This window comes from Polypterus senegalus, chromosome 6 (genome assembly GCF_016835505.1).
Source record: "Polypterus senegalus isolate Bchr_013 chromosome 6, ASM1683550v1, whole genome shotgun sequence".
In the NCBI taxonomy this organism is placed as follows: Eukaryota; Metazoa; Chordata; class Cladistia; order Polypteriformes; family Polypteridae; genus Polypterus; species Polypterus senegalus.
Window position 1 is genome coordinate 127,147,910 of NC_053159.1, and position 27,771 is coordinate 127,175,680.

General features: G+C 37.2%; 1 protein-coding gene across 2 annotated transcripts; it reads right to left on the reverse strand.

The window, feature by feature from the left end:
* Positions 1 to 712: 712 nt before the first annotated feature.
* nle1 (notchless homolog 1 (Drosophila)) lies at positions 713 to 27,771 on the reverse strand. Of its 2 annotated transcripts, none has more exons than XM_039757115.1 (13): positions 27,667 to 27,771; positions 24,691 to 24,887; positions 23,963 to 24,180; positions 23,763 to 23,842; positions 23,603 to 23,679; positions 17,495 to 17,592; positions 16,986 to 17,178; positions 16,735 to 16,870; positions 13,427 to 13,473; positions 11,694 to 11,896; positions 7,995 to 8,154; positions 5,230 to 5,300; positions 713 to 5,112 (listed from the first exon to the last, which is right to left on the reverse strand). In XM_039757115.1, the coding sequence occupies exons 2-13, from the start codon at positions 24,823 to 24,825 to the stop codon at positions 5,100 to 5,102; spliced, it is 1,431 nt and encodes a 476-aa protein (XP_039613049.1). In that variant the 5' UTR covers positions 24,826 to 24,887; positions 27,667 to 27,771; the 3' UTR covers positions 713 to 5,099. The 2 variants fall into 2 exon arrangements, with proteins under 2 accessions (XP_039613049.1, XP_039613050.1); XM_039757116.1 differs by lacking the exon at positions 27,667 to 27,771 and adding an exon at positions 27,551 to 27,623.

Consider the following 27,771-nt stretch of genomic DNA (forward strand, 5'->3'; position numbering starts at 1 on the left):
ACATGCCTGTGTGTGGCAACAGATTATGACAGATACTTCTGTGTGAATTTTTAACTCAGTAATATTCTTGTAGCTGCCTCTAAATGATAGAGATTCCTCCACATATTTTTCTTAAAACACTGACAAATAAATCAATTCTTCTGTGGCCATCTCAAACACATTGATTCATTCTGCTGGTTAGTTAACAGAGGATGCACTAGCAGGATTCAAGTGAATGAATGCACGGGCACTGGAGTCTGAACAACCAGAAAGCAAACCATAGCTTAAAGCATTTTGTGTTTACTAATCAAATCATCTCTCTCAGTGTTGCATGTTTGTCTAGCTGAGTGTGTCGTCTGTGTCATCTGATCACACTGTTGAAAGAACTGGACAAAATCAGTTCTAAGCTCCTTCCAATGAAACTACCACAAAATATCAAAGTCACCCTTCCAGCTGTTTTTTCAGCCCTCTTAAACTACAGAATACCTGTCAACAGAAAACTCGCCTGGCATTTTTGGCCTGAGGCAGAAACTAAGACTGGTTGGAGTGCCAAGGCATGATGATGATAATGATACATTTCATTTATATAGCACAACAGAAAGAACATAAAGGTATATGTAACATTGGATACAAATAATATCTACATAAAACACTAAGAACAACTGTATTATTATTTACAGATAAATATAGGATATACAAAGCATTAAATAGAACATAAGACAATAAACCAGTGTAAAATACTAAATACAATACTGAAAACTGAAAGAAGCATCAGAATGTTAGGTAAGTTAAACCCTTCCTGAACAGATGAATTGAGTCAACTGATCTAATTAACTTTGGGGGTTTAATTCCAAAGTCAAGGCACTATATAGCTGAAAGGCCTGTCCCCTATAGAGTGCAGGTTAGTTTGGGGCATAAGAAGATTGCCACACTCAGAGGACCTTAGTGGCCGAACAGGAGTATAGTGATGGAGAAGGTCACTAATGTAATCTTGTGTGAGGCCATTTAAAACTTTAGAAATTATTAATAGAGTTTTATGTTTAATCCAATAAGACGCAGGAGGCCAGTGAAGGCGAAGCAGGACGGATGTTACACGCTCGTTGTTGCAGAATACACAGACTCACCCCCACTTATAGTGTGCCGGTTTAACTTACACATCAGTGACCATACAAAAAGAAAACATGCAGCCTTGTATATAAGCAGAGACTTTAAAAAATGCCCTGAAGAAACACAAATTACCTTTGATGATCCTTTCCTTTCTATTACTACTTCCACAGCAATAAGCTCATTATATACAGTACCTGAGGAGCAGGTTAAGAGGTTAGACTGTACACAATACGTGTGTACATGTGATGTGTATGTGGACCTGAGCAAGCCATTTAAACTACTAAAGTCTCAGCTGAACACATACTGATAAAAACTGTACTATGCGCATGAAATTTGCAGAAGCTTCAGATAAAAAGCATAAGCAGCCCAGTTTATGTAATGGCTGTCAAACCACACATTGTGTATTTAGATAAAGCTCAAATGACATGGATACAATGAAACTCTTTTAGAAAAATAAGGCAGAGAATCCATTCCATGTCCTCAAACCAAAATTCCCATCATTCAGTGTCCATTATACAGTAAATCATATAAAGCACCTCACATTGTCTCCTCTGCATGTTGATTTTATACCTAAGTGGTAGCCATTAAGTCAAGAGAAAAGTGCTCAGATTTGCATCTGAGAAGGTTGCTCTGGTCAGAAATGGTTATTCAGCCTACAAACTGAAACCTTACTCTTAATAAAAACATCTGGTCTGCAATATCCCGGCTTGCATTGTATATTCTAGAATTTGTTTAAAAATTCCAGTAAAGTGTTAACTTGCTATTTTTTTTTTAATTTACAAAACATGCAAACACATTGTAGAAAGCCCCTTTGTCTGCCCCCTATTCCTGCTCCTTTTCATCAGCTCAGACAAGAGGGGTGCGAGGATGCGTAAGCCGAATTTGCAAACCAGTTCCCTTTGATGATGGGACTTTTTGTTGCTACAGCCATCTCATTATAGCAAGTTGGCAGCTTAGTGTGAAGGGCACATTGTCATTCCAAAATGAAGCAAGTGTGCACAGTGGATCTACACAGCACTACTACATTTATGTCAAGTTTATTTAAAAGACTGGCCCTCTAACGTAACTCCACACCAGCCCTGGATCTCATTACAACACTTTTACTATTGACTTCCTTCAGCTGTGTTCTAAAGACAAATACAATGTATGCAGGCCAAAGAGTTTTGTGTATATTAGTGTTAGGAAATTGCATTTGGTCCTTTTACACAGACAGCTGAAGAAGTTAGAAACACAGGACAATATATTAGCTCTGTACCTGGGAGCTTGAGTGAAATTGCCTCAGTGTTAAATGTGCACGAGTCCTCCTCACACAGACATGCTGTTACACTTGTGTATTTGTGTATTCCTGTAATAGACTTGTGTCCTGCTTGGGATGAGTCACGGGCCTGAATCCACTACAGAGACCTTCAAGAAGAAGTAGGTGGGTAGATTGTGGGATAAATAACCAAAATCAGGACTGGAAAATGAATATAAAGCAAAGCCCAAATATATACATCACTTTCAACAAATACAAAATAAATCAAATCTTCTTTATGTCTGATATATAATTATTATAAATTTCTATTGTTGAGCTCTAATTTAAAGATAGTCGTAACTTTGCCAGAAACAAAAGAAGAAGGTGCAAAATACTATCCATTTGCAAATCAGCCAGACCTGCCAGCTCAGATACACACTAGAAAAGGAAGCTTGGGAACCATTCTTGGCTACACCATAAAAGTCGTTGCGGCTAAAAAGCAACTGGCGGGATTGTAATGTACTCCTGTCATGTGGTAAATCGCAACACTGATGATTTAATCGCAGGTTCTGACAGATACTGTGACTCGGAGGAAGTCACATTACCTGCCTGTGCTCTGCACTACAATGCTTTGGGTAAAAAGTGTTAGCCTGCTCGGAGTCCCTGGTGTTCGTCTGAAAGAAATTAAAGTGATGGGAGATCAGGACACCTTTTACAATAAGGTATATACAACACAATATACAGTACATGCCCTTCATGATGTAAACTCTAATACACCATTATAGTACTGTGCAAAAGTTTTAATACTTACACAAACAGAAGTGTTAATAGTTTATTTTTATCAATTAACAATGCAAAATGAATAAACAGAAATCTAAATCAGTATTTGGTGTGACCACCCTTTGCCATTAAAACAGCATCAGTTCTTCTAGTTAGACTTGCACACAGTTTTTGAAGGAACTTGACAGGTAGGTTGTTCCACAAGTCTTAGAGAACTAACCACAGACCTTCTGTGGATGTAAGTTGCCTCAAATCTTTCTGTCTCTTCATGTAATCTCAGACACACTCGAAGATGTTGGGATCAGGGCCATCACTTCCAGGACTCCTTATTCTTCTTTACGCTGAAGATAGTTCTTAATGACATTAGTTATATGTTTGGGGTCATCATCCTGCTGCAGACTAAATCAGATGATGCTGCATGATGGATAAGTGTCTGCTTGTATTTCTCACCATTAACCCTGACCAAATCCCGAATTCCACTAGCAGAAATGCAGCTCCAAACTTGCAAGGAACCTGCACCATGCACAGGTTTCTGCCATTTCTGAGCTGTTGGCTCTGCTGGACATCTTCTGATTTTGAAGGGAATTAAGCATGATGTTGTCTTTCATCTACTGCACTAAGTTTCCTTGGCTGACCACCGCATCTATGGTCCTCAACACTGCCCATTTATTTGTGTTTCTTCAAAAGAGCACATCTTGAAACCCCAGTCTGCTTCGAAATCTTTGCTGGGAAGAGACTTTGCTGATGTAGTATTAACTGCCTTGTGTCTAGTTACTGTGCTCAGTCTTGCCATGGTGGTAGCAGAGTTTGGCTGTTCCTCATCCAGTTTTAAGCCTCCTACACAGCTGTTTCTGTTTTAGTTAAAGACTGTGTTTCAACCTACACATAAAAATGATGATCATTAGCACTTGCTTGGTATAATTGGTTAATCATTCACCTGACTATAATCCTACAAAATCCCTGACTTTGTGCAAGTGTACCTAATTGATGCTGGTTTGAAAGCAAAGGGTTGTCACACCAAATATTGATTGGATTTAGGTTCTGGTGACTTTAAATTGAACCTGGCATAAGTGGGGTTTCCTTTTTGGTGCCAGGATAGCCTCTGGCAAGACCATAACCCCAAATTGGGTTAACCAGGCAGAAAATGTATGTTTACTATATAATACAATTATTATTATTATTTTTATTACAAAGTACTTTATTGAGATAATATATTTAATGTAGCAATTTGATAACTGATCAACACTGTAATCTACTGGTTGGACAAGAATAAGCATTATTTTTTATTTAAATTTAAACCGATTTCCTTTTGTGCTGTGCAGTTAAACAGGAAAATAAGCAGAAATGGAAGAGGAACGGGGCCATAGACATAGTGCAGGAAAACAAAATTCACAGCTAACGACAAGTGCCTTTCTAAGAGCAACTTCTCACAATATCAAAAGATGTACACTACATTGTAATAAGTAGCTCTGCTTCATTGTTTGATTACTTTCTAGGGGGACTTTTGACTTAATAGAAACAACTGCCAACAACTGTGCACTGTGTACTGTATATCTTCAACCAATTTTGCTAAACACTTGTTTCCAAGAGTCATGATAAGGTTTTGGAGTTTGTATATAGCAAGATAAGATAATTAGGACATCCATTATCTTATTATATTCCATGGGTGTAACTTCACAAATCCTGTGGTAGAATGGACAGACTGGCAGATATTTAGCAGTACACTAAACTTTTACCTCTAACAGTATACTGTAATTTCACAGTCTTTTGTACACTGAACCAGTTATGTATTTATGATGACAGCCATCTTCTGTATCCCCTGTAGTCGTCATCATTTATTGTATCCACTAGCTGGAAGACAGTGCAGTGGAACCAAAAGAAATTGTAGCGGAGTGATCCTGGCTGCAATTTTGCACAATGCACTCCATTTAGGTGACTTGTCATGTGGTAGATTACTCCCACAAGAACAGATACCATGTACATAGTGTCCATTTTTAGATTACCATCTCCATCTGCGAAGAAAAAAAAAATTATAATAAAGCAAAAAATATCTTTATACATATGAATCAGCTAAATCATATTACAGAAATAAGGTATTATGGATTAATTTATTCTTATACAGTACTTACATTCTTAAACATTTGTCCTTTCCACCACTTGCTACTCTCTGGCCATCAGGACTCCAGTCAACTGCAAACACCTTTAAAACAACAAATCTGCGTTAATGTAATTTATTAACAGGTTAAATGTATGCATTACAAAAATAATTTCTCCTTTTTAAAAGGTTTATATTTTTATTTTATATGGATATGGTGCCATACCATGGGGTGGGCATTATTTTTATAATCTGAGATTCTGTTTCGTACATATCAGAACTTTTCAACTCAAAAAACAAATATAAGAATTACTGAACCACCTCCATACTCTTAAAAATATGGATGTAACAATTAAATAATGGGTAGATAGGCCTATAATACTGGAGGAGGTGTAGTCACTGTAAAAACCTAAGTAGATCAAAATGGACTCCAGTCTAATGTGACTTGTACCTTCAGAACCTACATCCATATCAACAAAAAAAGCATAAACTGAACATGTTGCACATATAAAATATAGTCAGGACTGTTAATTTGGTGTACAAAATGCAGTCCAGTTGCTTAAGTGAACCCAACTTTAGATCCCAAACCAAAACACTTACACAAAAGTGAAATCCATATTGATGCAAAGAGAATGCAAGTCCTTCAGTTAATTTCTTACTGATGAGTCATATAATGTATACTTGAACTTGAATATCACCATCCACCCTGTGACTTTTGGCCCTATACAACCAAGCCCATCGTTTAAGAAACTTTGATGTGTGGTAATGACTTTTTTGGTAAAAAAATGCATTCTACATAATCATCTTTCTAATGATCAACTTCAAACAAGTTAGAAAACCTAAACACAAAAAGTGTCTTAGTTTGCAATTTGTAAAACTAGGGGGCTCCACCCCCTGCTCACTTCACTTCCCAACACCCGGGTTTGGTTAACCGGGTATACAATTTAAAGAGATTGTTATTTTCATGGGAATTGTTACAAATTAATTATTTTCACTTTTACTTTAAAACTTCAGTAAATACAATATTTGGAATTAACTTTTCTTCAAGATCGCATTGAATTTTGATTCCGTGCTTGGACTTGCATTGTGACAACGCAATGTTTACCTGCTCGTGAGTGAATATCATTTCTTTCTCTCTAATGAATAAATTGACTTTTTTAAATGATTTTGAGTGATTTCAAGCAACAATTTACGGTTAATTCACTTGACTTCATCATTTCTCGCTGCTAGAATTGCCCATGTACTCATTTCTTCTGTTGATAATCCTTCGAGATAAAAATTCTTAGGTATAAACATCTTTATACGAAATTGCTCCTTTCGATTCACGTAACAACAATTTTAAATGAAACCATTCAATATCTTTTGGTGATACAATTAATTTTTCTTGCATACCACACTCCTTTTTGTTTCTGTCATGTGTAATGTTGAGGAATTTGCACATACGTATATGCTTTTGCATTTACGTCGGTTTTACTAAATTCAAAATAAGCCAATAAAGCATTCACACGACTAAGAGCTGAGAGCACAGGAAGTGTGTCTGACAAAAGCATTCACACGACTGAGAGGTTAGATGACTGTGGTCTTGTTTGAAAATGTTGTTTGTAAGCAGGGTGTGACTTGAAAGAATCTAATGGCAAAAGTCACTGTCTTGCGGGACTTGCTTCTAAAGGTTGCAAGTATGACATGACTTGAAAGAATCCCATGTTAAAAGTCTCCATCTTGCGGGACTTTATTCCAAAAAGTCTCTTCAAAAAGTCGCATCTTGTCCCAAGATTTTTTTATTATAATAAAGAGATATGTTTTATGAAACAAAGACTGGCTGATTGATGATTCTAGTGGGTTAAGATAAAGTGTACACAGGGAAGGACAAGATCAAAACAGAAAAGCAGTCTTTCTACTAAATTCTGCAAATCAAGCAGAACACATGTGACACTTTGGATTTTTCAATAAACACCTCTTCAGCTGCAGCTCAGCAGCAGTGCTTCTTACTTATGCATATGGAAAAGATGCTGGTGTTTCATGAAAGCTGCAAGATGGCAGAAAAGCTATTCACAGCTTGGAATAAATACATTCTCAATTGTATAGTGTTATCCATCATTAAACAAAATTGCCTCACTGCTTGAATCTACCTCTATTGTTTTTACTTTTGTAAGACCACAAATAAAACTGAATATACAAATATATTACAAACGGCTTCAGGATTGCACAGCAGCATCTTTATATCTGTGGAGATGATGGGTCGAGGTTCAAGAGGACATTGAAATAAGTTTGTGTCCAGCAGGTATAACAGTTGGACGCCAGGTGGCAATGGTCCTCGTATGGCAACCCAGTCGAGACACGCTTGGGAAATGGAAGTCTGGAAATGCAGCCCTGTCAGAGTCTCTATGTACAGACAGAGGGCACAGTTCCAGAGAACCTCTCTACTTCCTTTATGGTCCAGATGAGCTTCCCGGAAGACATGGCATGGAACTGAAGCACTACTGGGTCCAGCTTAAAAGGAGCCCACTGCCTCACATTACATCAGGGAGTCAACATTCAGTTGAGGGCAGGAGGAGGAAGATTTGTTGGTTTATCATTTATTTGTGAATTTATTGTGCTTGAACAACTGGTATTGAAGAGGTGCATGTGAAGTTGTGTTCTGGGAAGAATAAAATCCTTCATTTATTTCTAAAAACAGATGATGTATTGTTGTGTCTTAAGTTTGGGGCTCACTGGCACCCCCTAGTGGTTACATTTGCCAAAAATTCCCAGAAATTAACATTTTCATAGATTGATGAAGTTTAGATAAGCAGAGATCACCTCATCGGCATGTCCTGGAAGATCCACCATCAGTTTCTGCATCTTGATATCCCAGACTTTCAGAGTACTATCACTGCTGCCACTGACAAGGAGACGGCTGTCTGCGGACCAGGAAACCTGGTAAACTGCTGAGACATGCCCACGTAGGGAGGCCAGGTACCTAGATGAAAAGGACACAATATCAGAATCAACATTTTATCATCGACAGTTTAAATCACCACTACCAGTGACAAGGATCTGTGTTAAACTTTAAGGAAAGCTGAGGTTACATGGCTGCCTCTCAAAAAAAGATGGTTTCTCTCAAAAGATTTGGTGGTCCCCAAGGTGCTATTCTGCTTACAATAACATGGTAACTTTGTTCACACTTTCAAAGAAAAAACACAGAGATGTTAAGTATGAAAGTTACCCTTTACCATCTTCCATCTTCCATCTGTTGACAATTTCATTTTAAAGTAACACTCTGACATCCACTCAACTAACTGTCTTCCCAGTTTTAAATATTTTGATCATGTAACATATATAAGCAACCTTACTCCCTAATTGCTTTCTGGTACTTCAAGTTTCCCTTTGGTGCTCTAATATGCTTGTAGTTCTTGTGGCATACATTGGAGTTAATACTGTACAAGGCCTTGTAAGTATGCTTTTTTTTATAACTCATTTCTTTTTACCGTCTCTCTTATTGACCATTTAGATGTTACAATTACTAGTGCTTACGATTAAAAATTAAACATATATATTCAATTATAAAATATATGACATATTCAGCTCATAGAATTTGTTCCATTTTATTTTAAAGAATTGTTGTATCTCTTTTAAATTTGTCTTTGTGAAATTAAATTAGAATACATGCTGTGTGAACTAAAGGAATATCAACAAATTGAGGGCAAAGACAACAAAGCCATACATTAGTTACTGGTTTTTACTGTATTTCAATGGTGCAACACATGCTTTGCAAACAACAAAATTTTTTTTTTTTTTTGCATTTGACGTAATGAGTGGCAGAAAAGGAGTCTTGCTTAATGTTCTAAACTATAATTTTATATGTTTGGAGTTACTAGAACCATTTTCTTTATAACGGGAGATGCAAAAACAATGCCTATTGATTGTGAGTGCCTTTGCAGAAGTGTGTGGGACATAATGTTACCACCGCTGGAAAACACAGATGTGCCTATCTCTGTCTTTGCTTTACAAGGCTGCTATTTGTCTTATTGATGAAGATGACTTTCCAACCATTGTCAATTAATAATAATAATAATAACACATTTTATTTATATAGTGCCTTTCCCATGCTCAAGGCGCTCCACATGGTCTCAGAAAGAACAGCAGGGTATATATAACATTGGATACAAATATTTTCTGCACAGAACACTAAAATTGATACAGTCATGTGAAAAATAAAGTACACCCTCTTTCAATTCTGAGGTTTCACGAATTAGGACATAATAAATAAAAAATCGTCTGGTCCTTAGCAGGAAGGATTCAATTTTTATATTATATACATATTTTTCACTAATCATGTTATAATATGGCTATTTCATTTTTTTTTTCATTTTAAATTTCATACCCCAAATATGCATACAGTATTTCCTAACCATTTTAGCTGAATGGCAACACTGTTATCAACGGCTACAGACACATGCTTTACTTTGTGATATTCTACTCCAGCTCTTCTGATTACTTCCTTTATACTGGCTGTTTAAGTGAAAGTTCTACCTAAATCAGTCGCTGAGAGCAGAAAAGCAAGCACAATTCCAACCCTTGGGAAAGATAGTGCCAATAATGTATTGTGGTGGATGGCCAGGACTCCTGTTTAATGGATGGACCAGGAGACAGGACTTGCACAGGTAATTATCTCCCCCAGAGTGCTAGATGGCAGCCCCCCCTGGGTTACCACAGAGCTTCATGGGAGTTGGGGTTCGGCACTGCCCTGTTGGGGTCTGAGGAGTGGAGGCAGGAGAGAGAGAGAGAGAGAGAGAGAGAGAGAGAGAGAGAAAGAAAAGGATTGTGCTATTGTGCTTGGCTGTAATTGTACATTGGTGCTGCTGGAAAACAAGTGAAAAGCTTTTCCCATTAAAATAAAAGCCTTGTTTGTTGCAGAGACTTGTGCCTACGTCAGACTGTGTTGGGTTTTGGGAGCTGCAGTGCACCCTACAGACCATACTACAAGAGAAATTCATGATTTCGAAGTTCATTTTTTTTCATAAAAATTAACTCAAAAATTCAGAGAGCATGTTTCTGAAAATTTGAACTTTTTACTGAAACAAATTAATATTTTTGGTAAGCTTAAAAGCCTGTGTTTCAAGTTTTCTTTGTTGTAAAAAAGACCCTCCATTATAAGTTTTTTGGGAAATGCTTTGAATTATAATGTATAATGATTAAGAAAATGTAACTTTGACTTGCCAAAAGTTCAATACTGAGGTCACTACTTGCATATTCTGTATGTGTACTGGGTACTCCTGGATACAAATAAATGAAAAATCGTTATTCATTAATCATTGTTGCTTAGCAGTTCTTAAACAAGTCTGCCTTTATTCATAAAGTGAATTCTCTGGTGATATTTCAGGCTCTCTTTCTTGTATAACTCAGAGGTTGGTAAATGCACACTAAACCCAAACCCCTCACCCCAAATTTTAAGGTGAGGACTTTTAGTTCTAGGAGTGTTCAGAACTGATTGCATATGTCAACAAAGGACAGGACGCCACACAAGTATATGGAAGGTTTACAGAGCCAATAAGCTATGCTGAGCAAGAAAACCATTACAGTATTAAGAAGGAAATAGCTACAGCCACAAAAATAAAGCATGTGATAATTGCAACAGATATTTATACTGCTTTAGCAATGGAATCTGGTATGACAATCACATTGGTAACTGAAAATCACAAAATTGGTCTTGCCTCAGGAACAGTCAAGTCTTCAATTTATGGACATATTCTGATTTATGTTGACATGCCAACTCCATAAGGTTTCTGAAAACCCACATGTTCCACATCATTTCAAAAGTGATATGGGAATGTTAACTTGGACTCAGGAGTCCTAATGTTGCACGCACATACACACACCACCACCACCAGACTGTACTGTTGAAGCGACCAAGAATATACCCATCGATTCATTACCTGTTTTCACCAAACTTGGAATCTACCTGTGTGCTGCAGAACAAATCAGGAATTATCAGGCCAGACTAATTTTTTTCCAGTCTTCCACTGTCCAGCTCTGGTGATCATGTGTCCACTTCAATATCTGTGGGCTTTCTGTTAGCTTGAATGAGTACGTTCATTCTTTCTTGAATGCTGTCAATAATAAGGTGCTTTCACACAACATATTGGCACTCACATGTTGGTTTTTGCTTTCTGTACCATTCTCCCTAGTCTCTGGAGTCTAAGTGAATAAAAATTCTAGGAGGGCAGCTGTTTAAGAGATGTTAGAACCACCACGTCAGGTGACAAAATCATACCATTGTCAAAGTCCCTTAGACTATCTACCTTTCCCATTGTTTGGTTAAACTACAACTAAACCTCTTGACCATGTCAACATGCTGTATATATGGAGTTTCAGTCAAATGGCTGGCTATATGGTGTAGCATGCTTTTTATGTTAAAAAGCATTACTCAAAGTGTACATTATGACATGTTCACTACTGTGCATGGTTAGAGGCCTATTACTACAAAGTCTACACCACAGGGAAGATCAAAACACTCACTTTCCAGTTTTACCATCCCAGATCTTGATTGACTTGTCAAAAGAGGCACTGGCTATAAGGCGCGTGTCTGGTGAGAAGAGGACCTCATTGATTAGTGCCTGGTGTCCAGTCATGCGATTGACAGGCTTCTTTTCAACAGCTGGCGTCCACAGGAAAAGAGTGAAGTCATCTGAGCCAGACACAAGTCGTTCAGGACCTTGACCCTACACAGAGCATAAGTATCTTAAAATATGTTAAATAATCCATTTGATCTTTGCCAAAAGTCAATTGCATTCTGGTTTAGCAAGTAACAATGAGGGTTATCCCGATTCTTTTGCAGTGGTCAGTCTACTTATTTACAATTATGTGCTGGCATTTAAAATTGTAACTCCTCTCAAAATGGAAGGACACTGCAGTTTAAAATTTAGCAAGAAAATAAAATGGTATGCCATTTTACTTTTTCATCACAAGTGGCAGCATTTGTCTGTTTTTTTTTTTCAGATGATGAATCCAGCAAAAACAATTTAAAATTTGACTGCTTTCCTGAAGAAAATAAAAATTCATCTTTATCTTACTCCTAAATATCAAAAAATCATATATCTTGTAATAGTGATGAAAAACCTAGTTTTTTTTCTTCAATGCTATCATCATTTAACCAAGACTTGCCTTCCAAGAACTTGGAGGTTACTATTTTACTTTAGTGATACTAAAAATAACACAAATATTACACCAATACAAAAAAAGACATGTAATAAAAATTTTTTTTACCAACAGTATTATGTCATTAGTAATTCTTTTAATAATTTAATAAAACTGTTAATATTTTATTTTACATACAGTTGCAGCTCAATAAATTAGAATATCATCAAAAAGTTAATTTCAGTAATTCAATTCAGAAAGTGAAACTCATATTACATAGATTCAATACACACAGAATGATATATTTCAAGTGTTTATTTCTTTTCATTTTGCTGATTATGGCCCAAAATTCAGTATCTTAGAAAATTAGAATATTACATAATACAGAAATGTTGGCCTATTGGAAAATATGTTCATGTACACACTCAATACTTGGTCGGGGCTCCTTTTCCATGAATTACTGCATCAATGTGGCGTGGCAGAAAAAAATGAAAAGAAATAAACACGTGAAATATATCACTCTGTGTGTAATGAATCTATATATGAGTTTCACTTTTTGAATTGAATTACTGAGATAAATTAACTTTTCAATGATATTCTAATTTTTTGAGATGCACCTGTATGTCATGCACTGGCAAAGCTGTCATTAGTACTTTCATTGCATAGAATAATATTTAACTCAATAAAGTTCTCTTATAAGAGGCTTATATTGCCAGGGGGCACAAGTGGGTTCGGCACCCAGCAATACCACAGCAGAGTGAATAGACCTGAATCAGACTTATGAGGGAAAAAAAACTTTCAGACTGACTCAAATAGCACACAGTATAGAACAGTTCAAGTACCTACTATCAGCTCCACTTAATGTATGCATTCTTTGGAGCTCTGAGTTAAAAACAGAGTACAGAATCCCATTAGCATAACTGTATTGTACTACAAGGCTATAACTAACTATAAACTCATTTTCAATTTTGTAACTTCTATTCTATAATAAACATTTACTAAAGATGCATGCCCTCTGTTCAAAGTAATATGTGGTTTCAAATTATCTTTGCTTTCAGTACTCTGATGATGGTCCTGTAAATATCAGAATATCACTCTTATTAAATCCAACTTACCCTGACTTTGTTATATCTCTGTAAAGCCTTTTCTTTAATGTCTTCCACTAAAAAAGGAATCAAAGATTTAGAGAGCATCACTAATTTGTTCACAAAGTGCTAATCACACAGATGAATTAGGATTTCAGGTTATGATGACCAGGTATACATATGAAGGGCATGATGACTTTTTTTAAAACTTTTTTAAAATAAAGAGATGCTACTCTCAATGCAGACCCACGTATCAGCTGTCCTAAACTGCCAGTCGGACAATCTGCAAACTTGAGAGATGTCACAGGGTTAGCATAAAAGGACCTGATGGCTGCCTACATCTATAACATCTGAGAACCTAAGAGACTCTAAAGATTGTAAAGTGGGATATATTAAATATTCCTGTATTCACCTAGTAGCACTGTGATCACAGCTGCCTAAGAAGCTCCGTTACACCCTACCGGAGGAGATGATCATCCAAAGATGGAAAGGACGAAGATCCAGAAGTGAAGATATAGGTAAGGTGGAAAGGATTCAGATCTGTCCCGATACCCTAAAATGAGAAATGCTCAATTGCTTTTATATGTGTTGTGTGAACTGTTGCATTTCATTGTGAGATGTAGGAAGTTCAGGTACTGTGACATTTTGGGTATGGCAAAGAACTGGCTTAAACCTCTTATTATAGATGTTATTTTAATGCTGGATGGGATTTCAGCAGACTAAGTTGAAAAAGCACGGGCATGGACTGGCTGGAGATTTATGTAAGTGAGCAACTGTGAAAAAGGGAGCACAGGACAGTTAAAAATAATTCAGTGGTTCAGACACTGACTCCTGGCTGACTCAGCAACAAAAATGATTTACTCTGTTATCAGTATCTTAACAGTAAATCCTTCTGAATGCTGGTCTCTTCAAACAACAAACAGGCATCTATCTGTATGCTCCATTCATGGATCCTACAAGCTAGACCTTTTTAAAAAGGTTAATGACCTGAAATATAAACCTGTAGTACAATCTGAGCAGGTCTGACATTGTCTTAATCCCACCTACAGCACTCCTACTGACAGCATTATTCAACCCTGAAGTTCTTGTATGTTTAAAGGAGATTACTATATATATATATCTATTATAAAAAAAAATCATGGGAGGGAGACTAGGAAGATGAGACATGATCTTCTCGGAAGACAATTAGATGTCCACGAGAGACAATTTAACGTGACGCGAGACAAGGCAATGAGACAACATTTAAAACAAGTTCACGGACATCTAACCAAGCAGTTGTCGGAATGCTTTTGGCAGGCAGACATCATGTGCTCCCAGCTCTTAAAACATTGACAATCAATAAGCAGAACATGCAGCTTGTCAGCAGCAGCAGGAAACCAGCAAATGATCCGACCACTTCTCCTTAGCATGCATTCAACCCCAGCCCTCCCACCCCGAACAACGTGAGCAGCAGAGATGCGAAGTGGGAAAAGGACAGGTTCTGTACAGGCTTTGAAATGATCAATGCAAAGCGCGACAAGCAGAAAACGCAGCTCGCCAGCAGCAACCACCCAGCAGATGATCTGACTGCAACTCCTGAGCATACATTCAGCCCCCCCTTCACAACGTGAGCGGCAGAGACACAAAGTGGCAAATGACAGCTGTTGTACAGGCTTTTAAATGATCAATGTGCAACGCAACAAAAAACACGCAGCTCGCCAGCAGCAGCAGCAGAAAGACAGCAGATGATCCGGCGGCATCTCCTTAGCGTGCGTTCAGTTGCCCCGCCTTTACAACACGAGCTGCGTTATATGTCCTGCGAGAAAGATTTAAGCATGGATGGGGCAGGAAATAAAGGACAAGTATTGTTTTTACAAAAGTTTTAAAGTAAAAGTGAAAATAATGCATATGTAACAATTCCCATGAAAACAATCTCTTTCAATTGTATTTCTGGTAAACCAAATCCGGGGGTGGGCGAGTGAAGCAAGCAGGGGGTGGAGCCCCCTAGTGTGTAGTATATACAATATATATATATTGTCACACATGTGAGAGGAGGAGGCAGCTAAAGGGTCTGAGTAAGTGTAATAAAACATCCGACCAGGGGACGGCGGAGTGCGCTTACTGTCTTTCTCAGTTCCCTACAGACCTTTCCCGGGAAATCCTACAAGGTTCCGGCACCTCAGAAGACATCACTTCTGGTTTTGACCATTTTGATGACATCAGTTCCTCTCCAGACTTTTAAAGCCTCCATTTTGGGCTACTATAGTCAGTTCTGTTTTGGACTCTGATATCCACGTCGTGCTTCTGATTTAAAACCCTTTTGCAACTGGGAAAAACAATATACGGGTAGCTTCCCCAAACTTTTATGATGTCTTGGACTCTTAATTGTCACTATATATATAGTATCTATATATATATATATATATTATAATAAAAAAATTTTGGGTCGAGACGTGATCATCTCGGGGAGACATTTTTAAGTCCCATGAGACTATTTGCATGTCATGCTCTACTTACAAAACAATTTCTCGGAGACACTTTAATGTCCCAGGAGACAAGGAAGTGAGACAAAAGGACAGCTGCTGTACAGGCTTTTAAATGATTGTCACACAGTGCGACATGCAGATCACGCAGCTCAGTGGCAGCAGCTGCTGCTGCTGTACAGGCTTTTAAGTGATCGTCGCACAGCGCGACATGCAAAACACGCATTGCGGTAGCAGCAGCTGCTGGCAGATGATTCGTCTGCATCTCTTTATCTCTCCTTCACAACGCAAGTGGCAGAGATGCGAAGTGGTGAGCGTGAAGTGCCCCCCAGGGGTGGACGAGCGAAGTGAGTAGGGAGCAAAGCCCCGAAGTATGTATGTGTGTGTATATATATATATATATATATATATATATATATATATATATACACAAACATACATACATACTTACATACATACATACTTACATACATACATACAGTATATACTGTATATATACACACACACACGAACATTTGGTGCTTCTGTAATATTTTAGTTTCCGTTTGTTGTCAAATAAGTGTCTATCTATGATGGAAATCATCTACTGAGTATGGGTTGAAATAGATGATTTTTAGTTAACTAGATTGTGTAAAAGACAGTTTTATACCTTTACTTGGACATATTTGTTTCTGAACAACTGGAGTGCACGTATCCCAGTTTCCTATCTTTTTAAATTAATGGATAAAACTTGAAAGGAAATAGGTATGACAAATAATCATTAATTGTTTAAGGGGCAACACCATGCCTGAATATTTAGAAAAAATAAGATATAGCCTATTTTTTTCTGAATCTATGGTCAAATAAATTAAGTCATTGGAAAGAAAGAGTATTTACAAGAGCCTTTTATCTCCTGTGGGTTGGCAGTAGCTTCTGCAGGCTCAAAAGCTCCAGTTCTCAACACATAATCCGTGTTTAATGCCATGGTGTTTACCCAGTGAGCATGACCTTGAAGTGTACGACACAGCACCCCCTGTAAGACAGTAAAAAAGACATGAATAGTAGTCCATCTAGTTTAAGAAAGACTGAAGCTAGAAGAATACATCAGCTGCTTGGCTAAAACAAACACACATGACTCTCACACTTACATCATGTGCCCTCCACACTTTTATAGTCCGATCCTGAGAAGAGGAATAAAGGAGTCCATCTCCTCCCCACTTTACACAAGTTACTGACTGTGTGTGTCCTGTTAGGATTTTTTCGCATTTTCCCAACACTGTATCCCAAATCCGCACTGTACAGTCCTTTGAAGCACTGGCCAAGTAGCGACATTCAGCATTTCTTTAATATATAAAAAAAAAAAACTTAAATCGATGAAACATAATTTTACCATATTTCTTTACCCATTTCACTGTAAACAGTCCAGAACTAAGCAAACATTTGGGAATTTTGAGAACTTCTCCTTAAGTATATGTGACATTTAAAGGTAAATAATGAGAACAATTTACACTTTTAACAGCACAGGAAACATTAGTTAATTATGACATCTAGAAACCGCATACACTAACAGAATGTTGCACCATTTTTAAAATACATGGTAAAATTCCTTGAGCAGAAGGACATAGTTCAGACATCACTTTAACACTTTTGTACTCACGTGTGAAGTGGCTCCCAACAGAGCCATGTGATCCACTTTGTATGTCCAGATAGTACTCTGCCTACTTGGTTTCCTGTATTTGGGTCCCATAGAAAAATCTGCCAAAATATTGAACATTGAGTCTTTCTAGAACACATTCTTTATGGTTGTTTAAGACTGCTAACCATCTATCATACAAAGTCATTCAAAAGGCAAGTAAAATTCACATATTGAAAAATAATGGAATCATACAGCTAATTTACAAAGTCAACACAAGCACATGAATGTATATGTGAAATAAACTGTTCATTTACACAGACACAGTGGTAATAAATCAAGAGAAAATAAAAATGTGTTTTATTAACAAATCCCACATTACCACAGGAGCAGCAGAAACAAAATATAAAACAACCAATTTTGACAATGTACATCTTTCAAATCTAAAAGCAAAGTATGCAAGTAGCAATAAGCTGCAATCTTTCTAGGCACCGATGAAGCACATACAACCATGATGTATTGAATGTATAAGACAATACTGCTGACTGTATGGAATACCTTTGTTTTGAAGGTATTTCAAAGTCATCTTCAAGTAAACATGGAGAAGAAAAATAAATGCACAAGGCAGGCAAGTAGATTCATTTGTTTTATTCTCGTTTGTATTTCATTGAAAACTTCTATCATGTTGAATTTTAAAAACACAATTACTATTTCCGCTTATGTAGAAATGTGGTTTGACCCAGAAAACTTGCAAATGCTTCCTGTCAGTTGTAAATGAAATGACGGAATGATTCACAATGCCGCCTTAAACCTCCAATGCGAACTCCAATAAGTTCAAAACCTTGCCTGAGCACTGACTGTGTAGAGCATGCGCACTCTTCATTTTCACAAGGGTATCCTCTGGTTTCTAGGTTGATTAGCTGTTGAAGTTGTGAGTGAATGTGGGTCTGAAAGATTGACCAATACCTATCAAGGGCTAGTTTGGGTCTTTACAGCATGGTATACTGAAATATGCAAGTTCAGAAAATGGATAGCTAGAAACATTTTACAGATCAAAATATATGTCCTACTTATATTGACAAAAATATTTAAAATATGCCTTTTGTGTCAGATTCTAATTACAAAAGCTTTACAGTGATTTAGTGGGAAGAACAATACATTATTTATTAGGACTTGGAAGTGAGGCATGGTATAAATCAATACTGCTTTATACAGTCAGTGGATTTTTTCCATGTCAACCTTCATTAACATTTTGACAGCTTGTTAAGCAACCAAAAGGAACACTAAATATAAGCCACAGAGCTGAAGAGAATACCTCAGTATTTATTCAAGCGTAATTAGATAAGATATTTAACTAATCTGCAACTACAACCAAATAAACATAATGGAATTAATGGTATTTTTTAATAGTATTTTCAACCTATTAAGGTTAGCCCCGGGCCAATGTCTCAAACATGAATTAAGATGTTGGCCAAAGTAAATGTTGCCACAATTGTTATGGCCCACAGCTAGTAATTGCTGGGCTAAACACAAGAATGAAAACTCTGCTGGCCCTTATTTATTTTAATCTACACCCAAATTAGGGAAAAACAAAGCAAACACAAATTAATGAAAACACATGCTGCAGATGTCTTTTGAGATTGCACAACCCATCAAACAGCTCTGCAGCAATTTAAAAGGACTCTGTGAATAAAAAAAGTTTAGTTAGCAGTCCAATGTGACATCAAATTTCATCATCTGATAATGTGACCAAAAGTAGTTGTTCATGAAATTTAGTAGTAGCATAATCAAGAAAAAATTAAAAAAGAAGCTGCAAAGAAAAAGACAGCTGTATAAGGCGTATAAGACTAATAACGCCAAAGTGAATCATAAGGCATATGAGAACATGAGGGCAACCAATAAGAAGGATATTAGGAAGGCTAAAAGACAGAGAATAATATAGCATATAAGATGAAAGACAACGCAAAGACATTTTATCAGTATTTTAGTAGCAAAAGAATAGGGGAATTAAAATATATAGACAATGAAATGGTGGATGCTCTAAACTCACATTTTTCTGAGGTTTTTCACAAGTGAGGAAGTAGATAACCTCCCAGCAATAAATGGGACTACTAAGTAGGTACTGTGGGATTTGGAAATTGTAGAGGGAGAAGTACTTCTTAGATTAAATATGCTGGAATCAAATAAATGCCCAAGACCAGATAATAGTTACCCTCGAGTTCTTAAGGAGGTTAGCGAGTACAAATATACACCCTTGATGTACATATATAAACCCATGACACATATTTTTAGGAAGTCACTGCACACTGGGGAAATTCGAAGGATTGGAAAATAGTAATTATTATGCTGTTATATAAAGAGAGTGACTGGGAAGATCCAAGCAATAATAGGCCAGTAAGCTTAACGTCCACCACTGAAAAATGAATGGAAGGAATTATTAAGAATAACACTGAGCAGCATATGGCAAGTACAAGAGTTTATCTGCAGTCAGCATGGGTTCAGAAGCAGGAGGTCATGTTATAGTAACATGCAAGAATTCTATGAGGAAGCAACAAAAAGGTATGATCAAAGTGGAGCATATCATCTTATCTGTTTTGACTTTCAGAAAGCATTTGATAAGATGCCACATGTAAGGCTGAGCAACAAACCAAAAGAAGTGAGAGTTCAGGGCAATGTTTGTAGATTGGTGCAAAATTGGCTGAAACACTGGAAATAGTGGGTTATGGTGCGAAGAACCTTATCAGAATTAGCTGATGTTAGGAGTGGTGCTCCACAGGGGTCAGTGCTAGGGCTGCTGCTATTTTTAATATGTATAAATGATTTGGATAGGAATATAAGTAACAAGCTGGTTAAGCTTACAGATGATACCAAGCTAGGTGGATTGGCAGACAATCTGGAATCCGTTGAATCATTATAGAGGAACTTGGACAGCATACAGGCTTGGGCAGATTTGTAGCAGATGAAATTTAATGTCAGTACATGAAAAGTATTACACGTAGGAAATAAAAAAGTGTTAGGTTTCAATACACAATGGGAGGTCTGAAAATCAAAAGTACACATTATGAGAAGGATTTAGGAGTCGTAATGGTCCCTAAGCTATCAACTCCCAGACAGTGTTCAGAAGCCATTAAGAAGGCTAACAGAATGTTAAGTTATATTGCACAATGTGTACAGTACAAGTTTAAGGAGGTTATAACTAAAAATGTATAACACACTGGAGTGGCCTCATCTGGAGAAATGCATGCAGTTTTGGTCTCCTAACCAGAAAAAGGACATAGTAGCACTAGAAAAAGTCCAGAGAAGAGTGACTAGGATGATTCCATGGCTACAGGGAATAAGTTATGAAAAAAAGATTAAAAGAGCTAAGCCTTTACAGTTTAAGCAAAAGATTGAGAGGAGACATGATTGAAGTGTTTAACATTATGAAGGTATTTTGTACAGTGGATCGAGACTTGCCTTTTAAAATTAGTTCATCAAGAATGTGGGGATACAATTGGAAAATTGTTAAAGGTAAATTTAGGAGAAAAATTAGGATATTTTTCTTTACACAGAGAACAACAGACACACACTGTAAGCTACCAAGTATTGTGGTGGACAGTAGGACTTTTGGGAGTTTCAAAACTAGACTTGATGTATGTTTAGAAGAATTAAGTGGATATGACTGGTAAGATTTGTTGGGCTGAATGGCCTGTTCTTGTCTAGATTGTTCTAATGTTCTAAAAATATTCTTATAAAAATGCAGTTAAAATATAGGGAATGAATAAGTGAATAAGTTTAAAATGAAATAGATCAAACAGAAAAAAGCCAACCCAAAGCATTACTGGTTAAGTGTCATTTTCTGCTCCAAGAGCCAAGTCTGTATTTGTCTTAAGGAGAACAAACAACTGAAATTGTTTGGTTTTCACAAGACCAGTTTCTTGGCCAACTCGATTACAGAGCTGAAAAATCAGGTTTTACTAATTTCACAACCTACATTAAGGCAACTGAGCTGTTACTCTGGTTATCTCAAAATCTCCTGAAATTTTAACAGAAACTTTATCTGGATATAAAAATCCAATTTTAGTTACTTTTTAAAATTTTGATATAAAAAATGGGCATATGCAATTGTAGAAGAATTTTGTAAAAGATCATATCCAATCATAAACAAAGAGTATCAACCTGGTGTGTAAATAAAAGCATAGCATTTCTGAATAATTGAGATGCTTTTTGGCAAAGGTCTGGAGTTTTCAAGAGAGATGGTCTTCATCCTAACTGGTGAGGGTTTTTTTTTGTTTTATTCCAAAATATATCAGCAAAACTGCCTGGCTGACTAATCAGAACACCATCCAGGCTGTAGTCGTGTTATCTTAAATCACAAGCCATTTTTTATCCCACTTGTTACTCTCCTACAGCTGCTACAGCCCTGCTGTATGGCATTTTATAAATTTTGTCCTAAGGCAAACGCTAATAACTTCATAATTAAAGAATAAAACTCAGAATCAGACCAAGAGTCAAAAATCAGATCCTCTACTGGGGTACCTGTAATACTAATTTAATTCAAATTAAAACAAAAAAATACCAGTACAAAAACATCCTTGCAATTTAAAATGCTGCTTACTAAACATTTACACTCTTGGAAGTAATGCTGCCTCTGTAAATGATATTATCCTAAGTGCAAAATTTGATTTGAGTCTTCTCACTAAAATCTGGTTTCGTAAATCTGACACTATTCCCTTAGCCAAGGCATCACCAAACAGTTATACATTCCTTCATAGTAGGAAAGGTCTGCAGGACAGAAACGGTTTCTGACTTTTTGTTTTCCTTTTACAGTTTTAATGAAGTCTGTTGTCAAATGGCCATAGTTCATCAATTCATTAACTGACAGATATTGTTAGCTTCTACTTATATTTATCAGATTCTGTTTTAACAAATCTATACTTTTATATGTTCTAATTCTGTATTTAGTAATTAGTAGAATCAAAGGCTGTATTTTACTTTAGAATTTGTTTGCAACAGTCTGCGCATACACTCAATGAAGAGTGCTACACAAAAATAAGTTTTATTGTACATAATGTTTTATACATCCTTCATAGTGTGAATCACACATTATAATACAGTAAAAAAAGTGCATTCCAGTGCTATTTAGAATCACACAGTTGCACTGCTCATTAAGAATTATGCAGTTTGACTAGATTGTGATATAATGGTAACATTTACTTGCAACACTAACCATTTCTGGCAAGCTGCTTATGTTATAAGATGAACTGTTAGTAGAACAGGAATGTTTGGACTTTATAGTAAAATGTACTACCAGTGAAGGCTAACTGCAGAATTGCTTAATATTTTCAGACATATTGACAGACAACAGTGAGCACTAGTAAAACAAAAGCAAACAGGAGTTGAAAAAGTAAGCAAAATATTATAAGGATGGAAGACATGAAAAAAGATGAAAAGAAAAAAAACACAAAAAAAAAACAAAACACATTACACTCAAACATTTAAAGTATCAAGTGATTGACAACACTAAAGATTAAAGGAAAACCACCACACTTTACTGGATTATAAATGGCGTTTGCACAACACATTTAATCTGTATTAGGCAGAGGGGATAGGTTTTCAATTTTTGGGCACAATAAATATTATTTCTGACTACTTAGCCAGCAGTGTTTCTTCTGGTGCCTGTTGGTCACTACATGCTGTCAACGAAAAGATCTACAGTATATACTGCTTGAGTAAAAGATCACATATACTGTAAAATACATTATGACTTTATCTGTCAGCATAAAGCCGTAACATCAAGATGGAACAAAGATAATGTGTCTTTACTTATACAAAACCAAAGCTATTAAGAGACAAGGAGTGTAAGTCTTTATGGATAACTGACATTGTTTTTTGTTGGGATTTTATATCTTCATCTTAACACATTCTTAAATGGACATTGTGTAGTATTTATGCCACTAGGATACAATGAGTTTTTGTTCTCCTTCTGAAACACATGCATAAAGACTTAGAGCCAACCCAAGTACAAACTGCTGTGAAGAAAGAAGAGCCTAATGGTATTACATGAGGCTAGGCTAATAAATGGGAAAGAGGTGTTTATGTTTTTGGACACACAAAGGTGTTCTTTATACTTAATTTTCTTATGTCACATACCTGGCTATTTTTGCAGCCTGAGGCCAGTTTCTTTCCATCTGGAGACCAGGTGATTGAGAGGACCCAGTGTTTGTGTCCTGCAACAGAAAAAAATAAGTTTAAGCCATTAGCAATCAACATAGACCAGCATGTTAAGTACATTTTCACCATTAATTCTAACCTTTGGCTGTGAAATGTGGAGTTTCTGTGCTCAGATCCCAAAAACGGACGGTTGTGTCTCCAGAGCCACTGGCTAAGTACCTGCAATAACAGAAATCAAATAATGTGGAGGAACCTCACAAACAGTGATCAGTACATTACTTAACTCAAATACTAATATTTTCCCCAGTGCAGTTCATCAAGGATACAGCTCATACTTACTTGCCAGTAGGGCTGAATGCCACTGAAATGACAGCCTCAGTGTGCCCCTCCAGAGAACTGGTACAACGGGACACAGCCCTCACCTTAAATATAGCTTGAGGCTGGTACACAATATCAAGCACCTTCTCGGTCTCTAATTTCTGCTTATCCAGTGTTTGTACCAGGGAACCTACTACCTCCTGCTCATTGACGTAGAACACTAAAGGGAGGGGATCCTCCTGAAATGATAACAGAGGTGAAAAAGAGAGTTTGACTTTTGCAATAATATATGAAATCTTTTAGTATCATCATCAGTGGACAGTACCACCTAAACAATAAGATTATGGATTAAAATAAGGAGAGAATAAAATGGAAGTGCAGACATCATTTGGATGTCTAGTTTAATCAATTAGTCAATTAACCATTTGCAAGCACCATCATAGGGTTCTTTACAAAACTAACAAAAATGCAGCAGCAAGTAAAGGGATACAAGATAAAGGAAGGTGATCAAGGCTGGATGATTCAATGGGATAACAACTGTAGTACTACAGGAGGCTGCTTAGTATTGTGGTAAACAGTATTAGGTATGGACAAGGGCACTGTACTTCAAAATTAAGTATGTTGGATTGTAATCTGAAAGATGAATTTGAGCAAATGCCAAATTAACAGAATTCTACCTCGCTGGAGTTGGTTTCTATTTTCATCAGTACTAACAATTTACAAAAAACTGAACTCAAAGTCGCCATTACCTTCTGAAGCAGGGCATTGCAGACCAACTGTAGCTTGTCTGGAGTGACGTCAATGGGAACATCAAATGGAGAGGCCAGCAGCTCCCCACTCTCATCTTTGAACTGAATCAGCAGTCGCTGCACGTTCTCACTCATGTCTGTGACTGAAAGGTATACAAGTGTCTTGCCAAATTCTTCTTTCTTGTGCAGTATTGCTCCTGGGTTTGCAAAATACAAAAAAGGACCCATTTTTTATTAATTCCATGGCCATATTAGTTTCTCTTTTAAAAATTAAATGGATGACATGGAAGCCATCCAGTCAGTGAACAGGTGCCTTAATAGTGCTTTTGTAAGTATTTTTCTGTTATTTAAAAATTTATAATGTGCAATCTATAAGTACAACATATATTTAAGCTCATTTCACAAGTACAATGCCGATAGAATTTTATGCACAATAATTTATACTTTATTCCTGAAACCCATTGCAGACCATATATACCTGAAAATCCAAAAGGCCACTGGAACTGAAATGTTTTCTTGTATGATAAGTGCACTGATGTTAAGCTGTTCCAGTCATTAAGTAAGCACTGTCCTGTTACTGCTTAAATGCTGTATTGTGTTCTAACACGTGGCCGTGCCTATCAGTAGGAAATGGCTCATTTGTAGTGATGATGTTCAAAACCATAAGTTTACTCACAAAACACTGCAACTAAACTGTGAATACAGACTTTTATATGGAAACCAGGCAGTCAATAAGCTGTGACTCATTGTCTTAAAACATATGGCAACTTTATTTTTGGCGATTGTAAACACTATTCTGTTATAATTATGTAAATGGGTTTATGGAGGAGGCCTCCTGAATTGCTCTTTTATTACTTGTGGCATGCATGTAACTGCACCGTACGTGCAACTCAGTAACCACACTGCCCTGCTTAAATTTGCCATTCACTGCATAGTGCTACCCACTGTGAAACATTTAAAACGCTCATGCTTTAAAATCAGTCAGTCATTGTCCAAACCGCTATACAGTGATCCATCGCTATATCGCGCTTCGACTTTCGCGGCTTCATTTCACTCTATCGCGATTTTTTTCTCACACACGCTTACGTCACTACACATGCGCTTTCTGAGAACTTTTATCTAAGCCCCACAATGGCTCCTAAACGTGCTGCTTTTTCTAAGCCTTCTGACAATAAAACTAAGTGCCGGAGGAAGATGCTTACTATCTAGGAGAAGGTGAAACTCTTGGATATGATCAAAGATGGCAATACCCTACAAAAGCCTCCTCACGCCAGCAACTGTCTATCAAGATGTTCTTCAGCCGCGCACCCAGACACCCACTGCCTACTCCTAGTACGCCTTCAGCGGATGAAGACAACGACGCACCTGCTGAAGATACTGCACCACCTCTGAAGACTCTCCTACTGAGGTCGTGCCTTCATAGGTTAGTGTTTGTGTGCAATTAAATGTACAGTACAATAATCTACTATATAAAAGCGCTCGGGATTGTCCTTCCGTCCCGTGAGTGCAAAGCGTAGCGGTATTCTGCTTATTACAGACTTACTACTTGCGGCTTGCGTTACAAAGCGACGCGATGTGAGCAGGGTTCTGGTGCTCCCATCATCCCCTTGTTTTTATGCGCGATGCGCTGGAAAAATAGACAAAATTATGTCTCTGGAAATCATTTACCGCGTAGTAAATATCAGGGGAGATGGTGCTTGCTTATTCTCATCTATAGCTTATTTAGTGCATGAAACTCCGTCTTTAGCGGTACAGATTCGGGCTGACATTGTACGAGTTTGGACAGGCACTCGAGGGGATAAAAAACGTAGGTTTTCGGGAGATGTTATGAATGGGCACTTTGATGTTCTCATTCCCTACACTTGCATGCCTGATGTACACATGGAGCGCACAAAAATTGAGGATAAAAGTCGGTCGCCTTAAAAGGCGAGTGCGCCTAGTAATATGATATTTGTAACGTCTAATATGTCTTATTTCTCTTATTTTGTCTAATATATTGGGTAATACGAGTGTAATGGTGACTAAAGTGTGTTATTTCATGTCTAGAGGGCTCTTAATACTGTTAAAAAAACGTATTTAGAAGGTCGTAAACAGGTTTTCTATACTCTAACTGCAAAAATATTCGATTTATAAATAAAGAATCCTACTTCGCGAAAATTCATTTATCACGGTAGAGTCTGGAACGGATTAACCGTGATAAACGAGGGTTCACTGTATCCTAACACAGGGTCACGGGGGTCTGATGGAGCCAATCCCAGCAAACACAGAGCGCAAGGCAGAAACAAATCCCGGGCAGGGCACACACTCACTAGGGACAATTTAGGATCGCCTATACACCTAACCTGCATTTCTTTCAATACGGTTAATTTATTTTATCAAAACTACAGTATAGCATAATGTGCACGGGAGTGGTTTGCTGCTGTCCAAAATACTAAGATTGAAGTTAAGGATTTGCTGAGGACAGCAATACCAACGACTCATAAGATATAAAGCAGAATGTGACAGTCCAGCTTCTTCTTCATTCCCTCGCTCGCATACAGTAGAAATGATTCGTACAAGCTCGACCGAGAAAGGACTGAGGGATACACAAATAAAACAAATGGATGTCTGTTCACACAAAAATACAATTCAGCTGAACTAAGTCACACGTACGCCTGCACAGGCTATGTACTTCAAAAATAGTGTTTAGTAAACCTACACCACTATGCCTAACATATCCGAGTGTACTCTCCTTTGAGAGTTTCAATTATATATAGTTATTTTTGTAAACAGAGCATAGCACTTAGATATTCGTATTTGGGATGTCAATACTGGAAATGACATGACATTCCGGTGTTATCAAAATATTAACGTTACTTACAAGGTTATGAAAGGAACTTGTTAATTATGAAAGCCACTATTTCTTTACAAGGCGGCTCACTTAGTACCGTTCTTGCATCATATATACCCCATAACACGCTTGTGTGATCGCCTCACCTTCTCACTTCTTTCTGAAGACTAATAATTCTACCGAATTCATGCGCCAAGCTTCAGCACCACTCCATCACACGTGGATCCAACACAACGTCGCGTTAGAGTGAC